Source organism: Heterocephalus glaber, unplaced genomic scaffold (assembly GCF_053883595.1).
Source record: "Heterocephalus glaber isolate CG9 unplaced genomic scaffold, H.glaber_assembly_v1.0 deba00001496, whole genome shotgun sequence".
NCBI classification, from domain to species: Eukaryota; Metazoa; Chordata; class Mammalia; order Rodentia; family Bathyergidae; genus Heterocephalus; species Heterocephalus glaber.
In genome coordinates, this window is record NW_028258319.1 from 303,480 (window position 1) to 318,692 (window position 15,213).

At 46.0% G+C, this 15,213-nt stretch overlaps 1 protein-coding gene across 2 annotated transcripts; it reads left to right on the top strand.

The window, feature by feature from the left end:
• The first annotated feature begins 11,539 nt into the window (after positions 1–11,539).
• Positions 11,540–14,349, top strand: Egr4 (early growth response 4). Of its 2 annotated transcripts, none has more exons than XM_013074018.3 (2): positions 11,540–12,085; positions 12,482–14,349. In XM_013074018.3, the coding sequence occupies exons 1-2, from the start codon at positions 11,638–11,640 to the stop codon at positions 13,795–13,797; spliced, it is 1,764 nt and encodes a 587-aa protein (XP_012929472.2). In that variant the 5' UTR covers positions 11,540–11,637; the 3' UTR covers positions 13,798–14,349. The 2 variants fall into 2 exon arrangements, with proteins under 2 accessions (XP_012929472.2, XP_021118122.1); XM_021262463.2 differs by having other exon boundaries at positions 12,485–14,349.
• Positions 14,350–15,213: the final 864 nt, after the last annotated feature.

Below are 15,213 nucleotides of genomic sequence, written 5' to 3' on the forward strand. Positions count from 1 at the left end.
TAATAAGCTTTGGGTGGGACGCCCAAGTCTCTTCTTCCCTGGCCCCTTCCCTCTTCTCTTGGCTATGCTCCTGTCAAGACTCCAGATTCTTGGTTTCATTCTGGCAGAGTTCCCTGTGGCCAGTGTCTTGGAGACTTCTTTCAGGGACAGATGGAGCCTCTGAATAGAAATTTAAGTTTAGATAACTTTAGGTCTTGCAGATTCTCTAGAGTAAAATGTCTGTAAGGCAAACAGGACTTTACCCCACTAATTCAAATCACCTCCCAGAACTCTTCTTTATTCTAAGATACTCTCTCCTTAACAAGGGTGAAGATGAACAAAGAGGTTCCATGTGACAGATCATTTTTTCAATTCCCTCTTCATATCTGGGTATACATCCTGTGATTCCTAGTCACTGTCTTCAACTTTTTAAACACAAACTCAATGCTAGGAGATGTGGCTAATGGCAGCATGCGTCGCTCCACCCAGAATCCACTAAATTATGAGACTAGAAGGAAAATGACCCCCAGGAGCCACTATATCCCAGGGCACTACCTGAGGAAAATACACTAATCAATATTGCAGAGGAGGTAGGCAAGGAGTGTGGGGTGGGGAATCTCTTAGTCAGCTGTTCTGTCCTAGAAGAACTTCTGGAATTGGACAAAGGAAGTTATATTCAAATTAGTAGGTGATGGCTTCAAGATGAATAATATCTTAGCTATATTTGAGCTCATCTCAAATATAGAAAATTATGCTACAAAAAATAGCATTTAATCTGAGCTTTACTCTCTGCCAAGTGAAGCCATTTAAGGATTTTTTAAATGTTAAAGCTTCCAAAGCAGATTTGTCCTATTGGTGACAATGGGAGCAGATGAAAAAATGATTTAACAGGACAGACCTCAACTCCAAACCTGATTTGAACATAGCATGGGAAGTCTCCCTGGGTGAGGGATGGCACAGGGATGGGATGTGGAACCACACAGTTAGATATGGGTTACTGCCAAGAGCCTAGTTTTGTTGTGAGTGGAGAGTTTGTGGTTGCTTATTACATTATTAAAGTTAACTAAATAAATGCAAGTTATACATGAGGATGAGAGGTGAGATGGGAAAAATCAGTAAGCCCTTAACAACTCCATGTTCCTTTCAAATGGGATTTTTTGCAAATATTTATTTAAAATTAGATTTACAAAAAGTAAACATTTCTATAATCCTATCATGTTTTGGACTTAGAAACTATAAAGTGTCTCCCACTATTCCTCTAAATTTCAGAGATGACCTCAGTAAGTCTGGAATAGGTACTTCCTAACATAAAATGGCAATATAATAGGGAACTATTTGGCTTCTTCTACTCCTCATCCTAAAATATACCTTGAAATAAAAATATCCCTTTAAATATCCTCAAAAGTGTTTACACACATGTGGTTACCATGATCCAAGGCTAAGTAATGATCAAGGTAAGGTAAATGGACCCAGATTCTGGAACACCTACAAACTTATAATTTAGAAATGATTAGGAAAGCCTGATATTCTGAGTTATTAAATAAATACACAAATGTAAAGAAGGTCATTTTTACCCTGAATAGCCAAAGCAATCACGAACAAGAACAAACCTAGAGGGATCACACTTCCAGGCCTCAACATATATTACAATGCCTGATACAGTAGCACATGCCAGTAATTCCAGCTATTAGAGAGGCTGAGGAAGAACGGTTGCAAGCTCAATGCCAGCCTGGGGAAAAGACCTTGTTTCAAAAGTAAAACACAAAAGGGTAGGAAACATAGTTCTCTGCACTCCCTGAGTTCAATCACCAAGACCTCAAAACAAAATATATTACGTAGCCACAGTAATAAAAAAACCAGTATTCTACTGGTATAAAAACAGACAAAGGGAACAGAATAGGGAGCACACAAATAAATATACATCTATCTATGGTCAACTGACTTCCAACAGGGATGCCAAAAAGCACACAGTTGGGAAAAGATAATTTTTTTCAGTAAATAGTGTTGGGAAATCTGGTATCCATTCAAAGAAGAATGAAGTCAGTACTTTAATTCACACCATATACAAATATACAAAAAAATCAACTCAAAAGGAATGAAAGACTTACAATAAGACCTGAAACTATTTAACCATTAGAAGACAACAAAGAGGAAGAGCTTCATGTCCTTGGTCTGGGTAACGATTGGATGACACCAAAGCATAAACAACAAAAACAAATACAGACAAGTGGGATCCCAGCAAACTAAAAAGCTTCTGCACAGCAAAGAATCAACAGTGTGAAAAGGTAACCTATGGAATGAGAGAAAATACTTGCAGATCATATAGCTAAGTGGTTAAAATCCAAAATATATAAGGAACTCCTACAATTCAACAACAAAAAATACCACCTGATTTTTTAAATTAGCAAAGAATATGAAAAGATATTTTTCAAAAGGAGACATACAGGGCCAAGGATTTAGCTCAGTGGTGCTGCACCTGCCTTACAAGTACAAGGTCCTGAGTTTGATCCCTGGCACTGGGGGGAAGAAAGGAAAACAAAAGAAGACATACAAATGGCTAACGATTACATGAAAAGGTGTTCAGTACCAGGGAAATGCAAGTCAAAACCACAATACTGCCTCATGGCTGTTAGTATGGCTTTGATTGCATGGGTGTGGAGAAAAGGAAACTTATATACTGGTGGTGAGAATGTTAGCTGGTACAACCTTCATGAAAAACAGAATGGGGTTGCCTGGAAAAAGTGAAAAGAAATAAAACTATCTTATGCCTAATAACCCCACTTCTGAGTATAAACCCAAAGGAAAACAAATTTTAAATGTCAAAGAAATAGCTGCACCCCATGTTCATTGCAGCCTTTTCCAGTAGCCAAGATATAAGATCAACCTAAGCATCTGTCAACAGATGAGTAGGCAAAGAAAATGGATGTGCACGTGTGTATGCATGCACAGTTCAAGAATAGGCAAAACTAATCTATAGTGCTAGAATTGAGAAAAGTGGTTACTTCAGAGAGGGGCTGTCTATTCACTAGAGAAGGACACAAGAGAACATTCTGGAGATATAAATGTTTTTTATCTTCATTTGAGTAAAAAGTCATCAAATCATACATTTAAGATTTGTTCCTTTTACTGTATATAAATTATAGCTCCATAAATAAAACACAGTATGTAGTGGGGGGGGGGCTCTACTGCTGCCGCTGATTCTCCATCTAAATAAATGCTTACCCCACTGTCAAAACCAAACCCAAGAGTCAGCCCTGATTCCTTTCTCTCCCTTATGCCCCAGCTGTAACTAATCATTCACATATATTCATTGTAGAATAGCTCCTGGACTGTGGGTGTACATAGATCAGTGGTAGAGTGCTTGCCTAGCATCTGTGAGGCCTGGAGTTCAATTCCCAGCACTGAGGAAAGAAAGAAAGAAAGAAAGAAAGAAAGAAAGAAAGAAAGAAAGAAAGAAAGAAAGAAAGAAAGAAAGAAAGAAAGAAAGAAAGAAATTCCTAAATGGGTATTTACTCTGAAGCTTGTCTTTTTCTGCTGCCACCATGCTTGGGCTGAGACATGGGACCCTCTCTCAGACATGGGACCCTCTCTCACCTGCCCAGCCTCCTAATTGCGGGTCTTTCTTAAAATGAGAACTGTATCTCCTACACAGTTTAAACCTCTTTAACAGCATCTTTTTGCCTTAATGAGAAAGTCTAAGCATGCTTAAAAGGTCCTCTATGATCATGAGCTTTCCCTTGCCCGTCTCTCCAGCCAGGCCCCACTTCTCCTTTCTAGCCTGTTTCACTCCTTATATTCCAGGGATTATGAATTGCCTTCAGTATCCTGTATCCTCTTCTGCTTTGTCCTTTCACCTTCTGGCCTTGGCACATACTGTCCCCTTTGCCTACAATATCTTCCCCACTCAACCATTTTCTAGAATTTTACTCACTCCTTCAGTCTCAATGGGAATGTAAGTTCCTTGAAGAAGTCCTCCCTGAATATCCTGACTAGATAACCACTGCTTGCCTCATTCTAAGATCTTAGATCATCATGTCTACCCCCCACTGGCACATGCATCACATGCTTCTGTATTAAGTTGATAAATAGGCTGAAATATTAGCTCTCAGTTGATATTTAGAGTAATTAATAAATGAATAAGAGCAAGGGTTGGAAGAAACCATGAAATTCAGGTCATAGTAAGCAATTCCACCCCACAGAAGGAAGTACTCAGAAAACACAAGACACATATTGGGGTGGGAAGGCTTTCCATTACTTCTTAATTAGACATATTATTTCTCACATCATCTTTCCTTGCTGTAGAAAGTACTTGTGCTTTAACTACTTAATTTGTTCATTCTAACTCAATCCTGAGGCTATAGGCAGATCAGAAAACATTCTCCCATTTCACTTTTGAGAAAATACAAGCACAGGAAGGGCTGGTGATCTGCTTAAAGTTACTTGAACAAGTAAATAGCAGAGCTGAATTGGAATTGGTAATGCTGACTCTCAGGCTTGAGGTCTTGACTCTATCACTGAATTCTCTGTGTCTCCTGCAGGCCACATGTCCCTACCAAATGTAGGGGTCACTGGTTAGGTCTCTATGGGAAGTGGTGCTTAGAAATCCTATTGAAATTTTTTAAATTTCCTACCTAACTGTTCCAGAACCCCGCTGCACATCATTGATAAAACCAGTTCTGTTCTAGGCCCCTGCTTGCTGCTGCCTCAGGAGGTGACCACCAGGGACCTCCTCTTGTGCCCTGACTGAATAAGGTCCCAGCTGGAATCTTCACGTGGCACCCTGCATAAATGTGAGGGACCCACTGGTTGCCAAGCCAAATGTGGCTCCAGCTTATTCTAGGAAACAAATAAGTTGTTTTGCTATGGATTGCAGGAATTTCTAATTAGGTATTTTTATTTTGGGCAGTGTTCCTTGGAGCTGGCAGACAGATGGAGTAGGTGACTTGCTCCAGGGGCACTGTTAAGTGGAGGGAAATTTTGTTTCTGTCCCTGATTTTAAGAATGTGCCAGAGCACATTCTGCCCATTTCACGCCCTTGAGGACCCAGGCTGAAGTCTCTTGGGAGGCTTCTGGCTCACAGTGATTTCCTCTTCTCTAGAAATGACCCTCAAAGCACAAACACAAGACCCTAGTGGTGTTGCCAGCTGTGTATCACCCTGCTTGCTAGCCAGAAAATTGCCTTAAGGAGGAGAGCAGAGGTCTTTCTTGAGATTCCCTACCTAGAACTGAGAATGAAAATTCATTTATCACAACAGCAGATGTATCAAACACAGAGTCTGCTAATGGCCAAGTTTCAGTCATCAGTGAGAGAAAAGAGGTAGAGCTGAGAATATTCTGAAAACTCTCAGCTTCTGGTTCTACCAGCTCCTGATCCAGATGTGGCCCTGACCACCTTATAAGTTGGTTGGCACTCCTTTGGGCCAATAAATCACCCCCCTTTTCTTGTTCTAAACTAAATCAAGGCTGCATTTATATCACTTTCAACGAGAAGCCCAGTTGGATGGTGGTGGACTGGATTCAGGGATACACAGAGGACCCAGGATAAGATATCTGGATGTTTTAAAGTCATATTGTCAGATCCCAATACAGGGACAAATCCACTTCAAAGAGGTTTAAAGATACTACCAACTCTGGGAGGCAGGAGGATGACAATCTCAAGCCTAGCCAATTTAGCAAGACCCTGTCTTAAAATAAAAAAGGACTGAGGATATAACTTGGTACAATGGCCCTGAGTTCAATTAGTCCTCCCCAGTTTGGGAGGGACCATTATCAAAAGGGAGGAGAGAAGGTAAAAAGACAATAAGATGAGGTTGGAGAAACAGGAAAAGGCCAGCAAAGGAGAAACACATCAGGCAGGTCCCTCAGCCTCCTCTTCACCTTCTAACACATAAATTGCAATGCTCTGAACACCATCATTTAATGAAACAAAAAACTACCAGAATCAAAATCCAGTATTGCCCATAAAGGGAAGACCAAGCTTAGATACAAAGGATGGTGGGAAGCTGAGCAGAGAGCAGCAGGGAAAAGTCATTGTGCCCACCCCCTACCTCTGATCCTCCTAGGATCCATCCTAGACATATCTTTTCTGTGATCATCCACCTTTCCTGCTCTGTTTGGTGTTGACTTTGCCCAAGAAAGGATGCAGAATGGAAGATGGAAGAATCACCTCCCTTTTACTGTGGGAAAGCAACTTAGGTGCTACCTAGGAAGAATTAAGTTTTCTCACATGGCTTATAGCCACCTTACGCTCCTTCTCTCCACCTCCCCCAACATCCAAAACAAAATGAACAAAACTAAGGAGAGTATAGAGGGCACACCCAGTCCTCTTCCCAGTCCATTGCCAGAGAGCCTCACCTTCAGAGCCACTGTGGAGGCATGAGGGCGCTCCCATGCAAAGGCCTGAGTGGGGCGTTAAGTCCTTAGTGGTAGAAAGGAAATACAAGACCTTGTGAAAAGATTCCCATTCTTACTGTTAATGTTAAAATTACAAATTGAAATATCACTATATACCTATTTCTGATTACCAGTTTGTTTTCATATACCTCTGGTTGGTCCAGGAATTGAAAAAATCTTTTTAGAGGAAGGTTTGACAATATATATAATTTTAAATATGTGTACCTTTGACCTAGAAATTCCACCCTTTGGAACCTACCCTATGACTAGACTGTTGGTTCAAATGTTAACACCATCACTTACTAACATTGTAAGTTTAGACAAATTAACCACCTCAGGCCTCAATCGGTAAAATAAAGATAATAGTACTTATCAGGTTATTGTGAGGATTAAGAGATGAATACTGGGAGGGAAGAGGGAAGAGAGAGCAAGAGGGAGTTAAATGTATTAAGATGCGTTATGTATATGTTCCAATTCCCCACAATGAATGTAATCATTATGTATTGCAAATGTGTACTAAAAAACATCTGTTAAAAGTGATGAGTGTATATGAAGTTCTCCATACCTGGACAATACTGAAATATTAATACTTCTCCTGTATACCAAGTATACATAAAAGGCTATATATAGCCAGATTGATTATTTATAAAGCCACAAATCAGGAAACTATGGAGTTAAAAACATAAATATGTCTACATGATGAAATACACAACACAAGAGATCAATCTATATCATGATGGAAAAATTTAAAACCACAAAAGGCAAAAGTTACATTAGTTACAATGTATAGTGTGATACAATTAGTGTAAATAATGAAGATAATAATGCAACTGTTGAATACATGAATTTTGAATGAATATGAATGAAAAAATCTGTAGGATCAATCTGAAACTTTAGTGTATATATCTGGGTTAAGATTGTGAAAGTATTCTCACTTTCCCATTAGAACTTTTAGCGTATTTTTTTCCATATGCCTGTTACTTTTGTGGATCTTAAAAATCATAGCAGTGACCCAAACCACAAACCAGTGACTGGCCATGGGCAAGACAGAGGGAAGAGACAGAGAAGGACCCTGAGAGTGTGTCTCTTGCCTCAGGAGCAGATGATCAGATTTCTTCTGTCCCAGTGGTCATCAAAGCCTGGGGGGCACTGAAGGGGTCTTGGGAGAAAAGCTGGGTGCTACAGAGGCTACAGGTGGGAGACAACTTCATCTCTGCTGCAGTCTCATTGGCCTTGTTTTTTATCAGTCTGATGGCTCCACCCTGTCTCTGTCCCTGCTCTTAAACAAATCCTTCAGTTAGAGAAAAGCGAGGAAGTGCATGGGGAAGGTAGGAGAAAAGAAGAAAGGAGAGGAAGAGGGGAGAGGTAGAGAGGAAAGAGAGGGGTGAGAAATGCAATGCCCCTGCTTCTCCATGGCCCCAGGAAGTAGGACGTGGAACTGCTCTTCAGCTCTCTGTCAGGAGTCGCCATGGAGACTGAGCACTGGTCTCCTCGTGATTAATACTCCCAGGCAGCTGTCTTCTCGGAGTCTTTTTAAATATATACACTATTATTTGAACACAATGATATTTACAGCAGAAAGATCGAGGTGGGGAATGGTGGAGGGAACAGGAGCATTACCAGAAGCATGACAAAGGCTAGGCCTTTCCCAGGGATGGGCGGGGGGGGGCTGCCTTTCCTGTTCTCCTCTTCTCTCACCACCCTACTTCATCCCCTGGATACAGAGCTTCCAGTCTTTGGCACTGTGACATCTGAAGGGCCTGAGCAGCACCTGGCACAAGGCTGTGCTCAATGAACATTTGGTGAATGAGTTCATTCATTCATTAATTCTTCAGCAAGTGTTTGTTCAATGCTTGTCTAGAAAGTAAACTCTCCTTCCCTTACCTGTCCTCATAGAAATATGAAATTCCTTCTCATTCTCCCCAAGGCCACACACACACACACACACACACACACACACACACACACACCAATACCACCTCCACAGTATTTCCTAAGGACACACTGCCTCAGCAAGGTGCCTGCTATGGTCCTCTGCATGGCAGTCACTCCAGGGAAGTCTTGCAAGAATGGGCACTGGACAAATGGAATTTGCATGTCACATTCTGCTTGAAAAGCTATAGGAAGATCCTCCATCTAAAGCCATCTCACAGTGAATCCTTTTGTAAAATGAGTTATCATTTTCTGAATTATCTTATGGAGTAAATTAGCCCCAGCTCAACCCTGCCAGAAAAGGGAAGTGTGGCCTTGGGCAAGACATTTAACCTTTTTAAAATCTGTTTCCTCATCTGTAAAATGAATCTGCAACTTCTTGCTCCAAAGACTTTAGTGATAGAACATTTGTCAAGGGCTCGATGTATGTGATTTCCTTTCTGTATATTTTATATATGAAGCGTGATTAAAGTGGAGCTCGAGGATCTAAGTCCCTCTTCCATCCCCTCCCAAAGACCTTTATTCCATCTGGGCCCAGAATCCCTTTTTAAGCTGTTAAAAGTCATGGGAAAGAGGGGTTGAACTGAGAAGGGCTTTAAAATACTCAGCCTCCCCCCATCATACCCCATCCCTGTCCTCAAGGAACCAATTGCAGGTGCAAATTGCCCTCCAGAGGCAGCCTTCCTGAGTGTGAAAATGTGTGTACATGTGTCACTGAAGGAGAGCACACTGAGATAGAGGTGTGGGTCAGTCCATGCCCAAAGCAAACTGTTTCCCTGTCTCCTCTCTTAATCACTCCTATTCTCTAGCCCTGCCCCCAGTCCTGTCCTCTAACAAGAGCCAGTTAGGGTGACTTGGACCCTTATCCTAGCACAGACCAAACCCAACAGCCCTTGGCAGTGAGCAGCAATGGCCTGGCCCCTCACCAAAGGACTAGGAGAATTATCTATGGCTAAGTAGGAGAAAGAATGCTGTGGCAGAGGGTAGAACAACAGAAGGGATGGGCAACCTGGGGCTGGCCAATCTGGCCCGACGGGGTGACCTGGGGAACCCTGGATACCAGCCCAGCAAAAATCCTCCCATCCCCTCCCTCCCAGGCAGCAAGATGCCAGAGTGGATTTGAGACATGTGTGCCCTATGTGTCTAGTGTGGACTCACCTGGTCTTGGCAATGCATTTGGATTAGAATCAAACCCTGAGTCTGATATAAGAGTATGAAAAAAATAGTGGTCTGTGTCTCTAATCCTTATAGACAAGTGCTGGGTTTCTGCATTTCCTGCACACACATATATGTGCTGCTAACATAGAACCATACAGCTGGTCATTTATTAGAATATGTTGTGTTGCCCGGGATTGAGCTCAGTGGTTCTGCTGCCTGCCTTGTAAGTGCAAAGACCCGAGTTCGATCCCCGATACCAAAAAAAAAAAGAAAAGAAAAAGAATATGCTGTGAAACCCTTTGCATGATCTACAAGCTTGAGGAGAAGATATGCATAAATGTGTCAGCATATGTTTTGCAGGTGATTATGTGATGGGACATATCTGTGAATACACTTGTGGAGTGGGGGAGTGGGTAGCTAGGGATGGAGATGGGCTTCTCCAGTAGAAGAAAAAGTTAAACCTATTATCTAGTTTATAATAGGCACTTAAAGAATGAATACTGAATGAATGAATATTGAGAAATTGAATGAATGGATTTTTACATTAATAGAGAAAGAGTGAAAGGCCTGAGAACTTGATGGGGTTTGGGCACTTGTGGACCCTCTCTCTTGCAAAGAAGAGTAGGTTGAGGAGGCTGGGCGATATACTGCTAATCCACAGTAGCACACTACCCACAAAGGGTTCTGTTTCCATACAAGTAGAGTAGAAAAGGAAAGGGGGCCCCAGACCTGCCGCCTCAACCTTTAGGACCCAGAGTCCTAAGAATTGAAGCTCTTCAAGAAGAAGAAAACTGTAAAGCCATTCTACTTATTACTTATTTCCCTCGGTTGGTTCCAGAATGGAGCTACTGAACTAAGATAAAATAACATTTTTAAAGGCAATAAGAAAATGAAGTGGAGAAGAAGCCACAGCAGGAAGAAGTGGAGAAACCACAGAGGGATCTAGAGAGTAGGCAGCAGATTTCTTTGCTGGAATTGATTCTGATGCTTCTGCAACACAAATTCAGAGCCTCCTTAAAGTTAAGGATTTTTTTCCCCCTCAGAAGCAGCCAGATTATTCCAGATACTGATTCCAAGGAAATATTTCCTGTAGAGTTTCTGTGTGTTGCTGGAAACAACATCTCTTCATTTATATGAAGGCAGAAAAATGGTCTACAGAAGCATTGGACAGGGAACAAGAATTGGCTCACTTTCTCTGAAGAACAATTTGCCAACTATTTATCAAAATTTTAATATATTTTGGCCCAGAGTTGCACTCATAGTAGTTTATCCCAGAGGTATGTTCACCCTTATGTAGTCGAGGATGTTGACTCTAACAAGCTGGTAAAAACAAAAGGTTGAAAACTGCCTATATGCTCATGGATGGATGACCTATTGACTCATGGTCCTCCATTACAATAGACTGCTGTACAGTGTTAGAAGAGAGCTAGGTCTTTGTGTTTAGACACGGTGGAATCTCTCAGATTTTTAAGTGGAAAAAATAGTATACTGCAGAACACTGTGCATGTTTGCCTATGCATACATTTTTTTTCTGAAAAAAAATACCCAACAAACCTTAAATATGCCTACCTCAGGAGGTAGGAATGAAGGTGAGTTGAACAGCGACATTTGTTTTTAAATTTGTAATATATGCTTTTGTAAATAAATAAGCATATAAAGTGTGACTTGAAAAAACACACTTTTGTACTGACTTCCCCACACACTTAAAAAAATTAACAAACTTTTAAAAATGGAAAAACAGACGTGAACAAAACCCATAAATAACAGCTTACTGAGTACTCCTGGGACTTTATGTTCTCTCAGTTTCCCTGCACTGCAAATTCACGGGTTAGGAAGGAGTAAATGTAGTAAGTGGCAAAGAGCGGATTCGAACTCGAAAACTAAGGAATTTCAAAACTCTTGGTGGTTCCACCTTGTCGCCGTCAGACCTCCACCTCCAGGTTTCCATCGCTACCCCTGGAAGTTCGGCCCGAAGCCTCGCACAGCCCCTGCCCAGCGAGCCCGCGGCCCGGCGCGCACGGGGCGCCACGCTTGGGGAGCGCGCGCACGCAGCGGCGGCGGCGGCGGCGGCGGCGACGTCACTAGCCGAGCTTTCCTTTTCGGGAGTCCCCGGTACACATCCTGTGTCCATGTTTGGGCATTTACGTCACGGCGGCAGGACCGGGGCCTCCCGAAATGGCAGTGGCCCGGGGAGTCGGAAGCCCGAAGCCAGCGCCGCCGCAGCTATATAAGTGGGGGGGCTGTTGGTTGGGGGAGCCCGACTGCGCTTTGGAGAGGCGAGGAGCCGCCGCCCGAGGCCGGCGCGGGCGAGTGAGGACGCCGCAGACCCCAAACCCTTTTCCAAGAGGTGAGCGCTCGAAGCCAGGAGCTCGGGCGCCCGGGTCTGCGCGTTGCCGCGGGGCGCCCCGACCGCCGGCCTCCCCGCAACCTGCACGCGCCCAGGCCCAGCGGGCGAGGCCCCCGGTGCCCCGCAGCCGCCGCCGCGCCATGCTCCACCTTGGCGAGCTTTCCGGCCCCGACGCGCTGCAGGGCAAGTCCACCGAAGGCTGTTGCGTCGAACGCTGCACTGAACTGCCCCGGCTGCCCGCCAGGGACGCTCCCGCGGCCGCTGGCTATTCTGGAGGTAAGGAGCGCAGCCAGGGGTGCTCAGACGGCGGGGGGGGGGGGGGGGGCAAGATTCCAGAGAACCAACAGGGTCTGGGACCCTGCAACTATGGGGATGAGGATATGGCAGGCGCGGGAGTCACGGGGTGCGCACTCCCTTTACCATCACCACTACCGCCACCACCCCCAGGCCGCCAGCGCCCCCGCCGGAACCTCTGCGTTCATTAGGGCACCCTTTTTTGCCTGTGCATGTTTGTGTGTACGTCCTGGGGCCTATGCTGGCCCCTGCTGGAGCAAAATATGCAAAAGGCACTTTGCATGTCTCCGTGAGCCCCAGCGGCTTCTTGGGTAGGGACTGCAGACTCAGAGAGAAGCCCTTTAATGTGCCCAGAGCTGATTCCTGCTCCTCCTTCAGCAGGCGACTTCTTGAGCTGGGCTTTGAGCAGCTGCGGCACCGGGGGGGAGTTAGCCGACTCCTGCTTCCTCGAGGGTCCTGCGCCCACGCCCCCTCCGGGCCTCAGCTACAGCGGTAGCTTCTTCATTCAGGCAGTACCGGAACACCCGCACGACCCAGAGGCACTCTTTAACCTCATGTCGGGCATCCTAGGCCTGGCACCCTTCCCCAGCCCTGAGGCGACAGCTTCCAGATCCCCGCTGGATGCCCCGTTTCCCGCGGGCCCCGACGCCTTGCTCTCGGGTCCGCCGGACCTTTACTCCCAGGATCTGAGCGCGGCCACCTTCTCAGAGGCGTTTTGGGAGGCTTCGCCTGCGGCTGGCGCCCCCTCGCAGTGCGTGTATGAGCCCCAGCTCTCTCCACCCGACGTCAAGCCCGGCCTTCGGGCCCCTCCAGTCTCTCCAGCGCTGGACGCTGCCTCCGTCTTCAAAGGTCCCTACGCACCCTGGGAGCTGCTTTCTGTTGGTGCCCCAGGAAACTGTGGGTCACAGGGAAGCTACCAGGCCGCCCCCGAGGCTCGTTTCCCCTCAATAGAAACCAAGATTGAAGACCTGCTGTCCATCAGCTGCCCTGCTGAGTTGCCGGCCGGCCCAACCAACAGACTCTACCCCACTGGGGCCTACGACGCCTTCTCGCTGGCTCCTGGTGACTTAGGGGCCGAGGGCCTCCCGGGGCTCTTGACCCCTCCTAGCGGGGAGGGAGGGAGTAGCGGCGACGGTGGAGATTTTCTGGCTGGTACGCAGCCTCAGCTTTCCCCGCTAGGCATTCGCAGGGTCGCCAGCACGGACTTCCCAAAACCTCTCGTGGCCGAAATATCCGGGAGCAGTGGCGTGGCTGCACCGCCTGGGCCGCCGCCCTCAGCCTCTTTCTCCCAAGCCAAGGCGCGGCGCAAGGGGCGCCGGGGCGGCAAGTGCAGCGCACGCTGCTTCTGCCCGCGGCCTCACGCCAAGGCTTTTGCTTGCCCGGTGGAGAGCTGTGTACGGAGCTTTGCGCGCTCCGACGAGCTCAATCGCCACCTGCGTATCCACACTGGCCACAAGCCCTTCCAGTGCCGCATCTGCCTCCGCAACTTCAGCCGCAGCGACCACCTCACCACTCACGTGCGCACCCACACCGGCGAGAAGCCTTTTGCCTGCGACGTGTGTGGCCGTCGCTTCGCGCGCAGCGACGAGAAGAAACGACACAGCAAGGTGCACCTTAAGCAGAAGGCGCGCGCCGAAGAGCGGCTCAAGGGCCTCGGCTTTTACTCGCTGGGTCTTTCCTTTGCTGCAATGTAATCAGGAGCCGAGTTTGGAGGTTGGGGCGCCGCCACCTGCTGCGCACAAGATCTGACCTCACACACACGCACACGCACACGCACACACACACACACGCACACACACACGCTCTTCCCAATTTTCCCTCGCACGCCCCGGGGCCGGCCTCTTGTCCTGTTTCCAGTTCCCTTTAAACTCCCGCCGAACACGCCCCGTTCAGCACCAGATGCGTGGATGGCTCCCGTAGTCCTGGAGCTGTCTCCTTGTCCGCCGAGCTTTGGGGAAAGTCCTCTCAGGCCACCCACTGAGTAGACCCTTCCTTGGGACTCAAGACAGTCTTTTGTAACTGGCACGCGCCCCACAGCCCCCTGTATAACCCCCCAGAGATAGGGTGGGGCTGCGCTGAGCCGGTCTCGCGCGGGACTTTGTACAGCAATGTGTTTCCAGCAGCCATTGGATGTAACGTTTTGCTTTGGGGTTATGTCCTTTTTGTTGTTAATTTTTGTAAGCAGACGCTACTCTTAAGCAGTTGACAAAACTGTTTATTTTTGCAATTAAAGTTGTGCTAAAAGCTTAATGAATCTGCCATGTAAACTCCTGACCCTTCCCTCAACCCCTGACCTAGGAAAGTATGTGTCAGAAAACAGAGTAGTTCCCCATGCTTATGAGGTACAAGCCTTGAACACATTCCACATGTCCTGTCAAGCACACCTACAATGCAGTGACATGTAGTAGGCATTCAAAAAATGTGTGTTGAACTAATGAATGAATTTAATCACAACTAACCTAAGGGCTAGAGTTGGTTCTGGAACTAGAAAGCGATTGAAAGCTGTAGGTGTTAAATATTGTGCTTGTATCATCCTCCTCAAGCCTCACTCAAGTGAAGCAGCATAAACCCCATTTCAATGATGAAGAAGCAGTGTAGGTAAATTTCTGGGTAACCCAGCTAGAAACAGGATCAAACATTTCTAACTCCAAAACCAATGCTCATTTTCTGACCCCAGAATGGAGGTGTCTGAGCTTAATACAACTCTTTGTAGAGGCTTCCTTCTAGAAAGATGGAAACAGGTTCGGCAACTAGAGGGAGCCCTAGGCAATAGTGACAGCAGCAAAAGGCTAGTGTTCAGCGTTGTTTGTGAATACCCAGTGTTCAGAGTCACACTCCCTGTGCATCTGTTCAAGAGTCACATGCTGTGAGGGCCAAAAGGGTCTCAGCATTCAGCTGGACCACTTCTGAGTCTACCAAGGAGTAGATCCTGCCAAAAGCTCACAGATCTTCTCCAGGAAGCAGCAGCCCACTTGCCATCCAGCCAGCATTTGCAGTCATCCTTTCCCAAGCTTTCCTTCCAAGTGATCCCTTCATGGTTTGGGGAAAGGGTGACCAGGAAAATGGTGAGGAAAGTATGATCCTGTAATGGGGAAGGTGGGCCTCCCTCT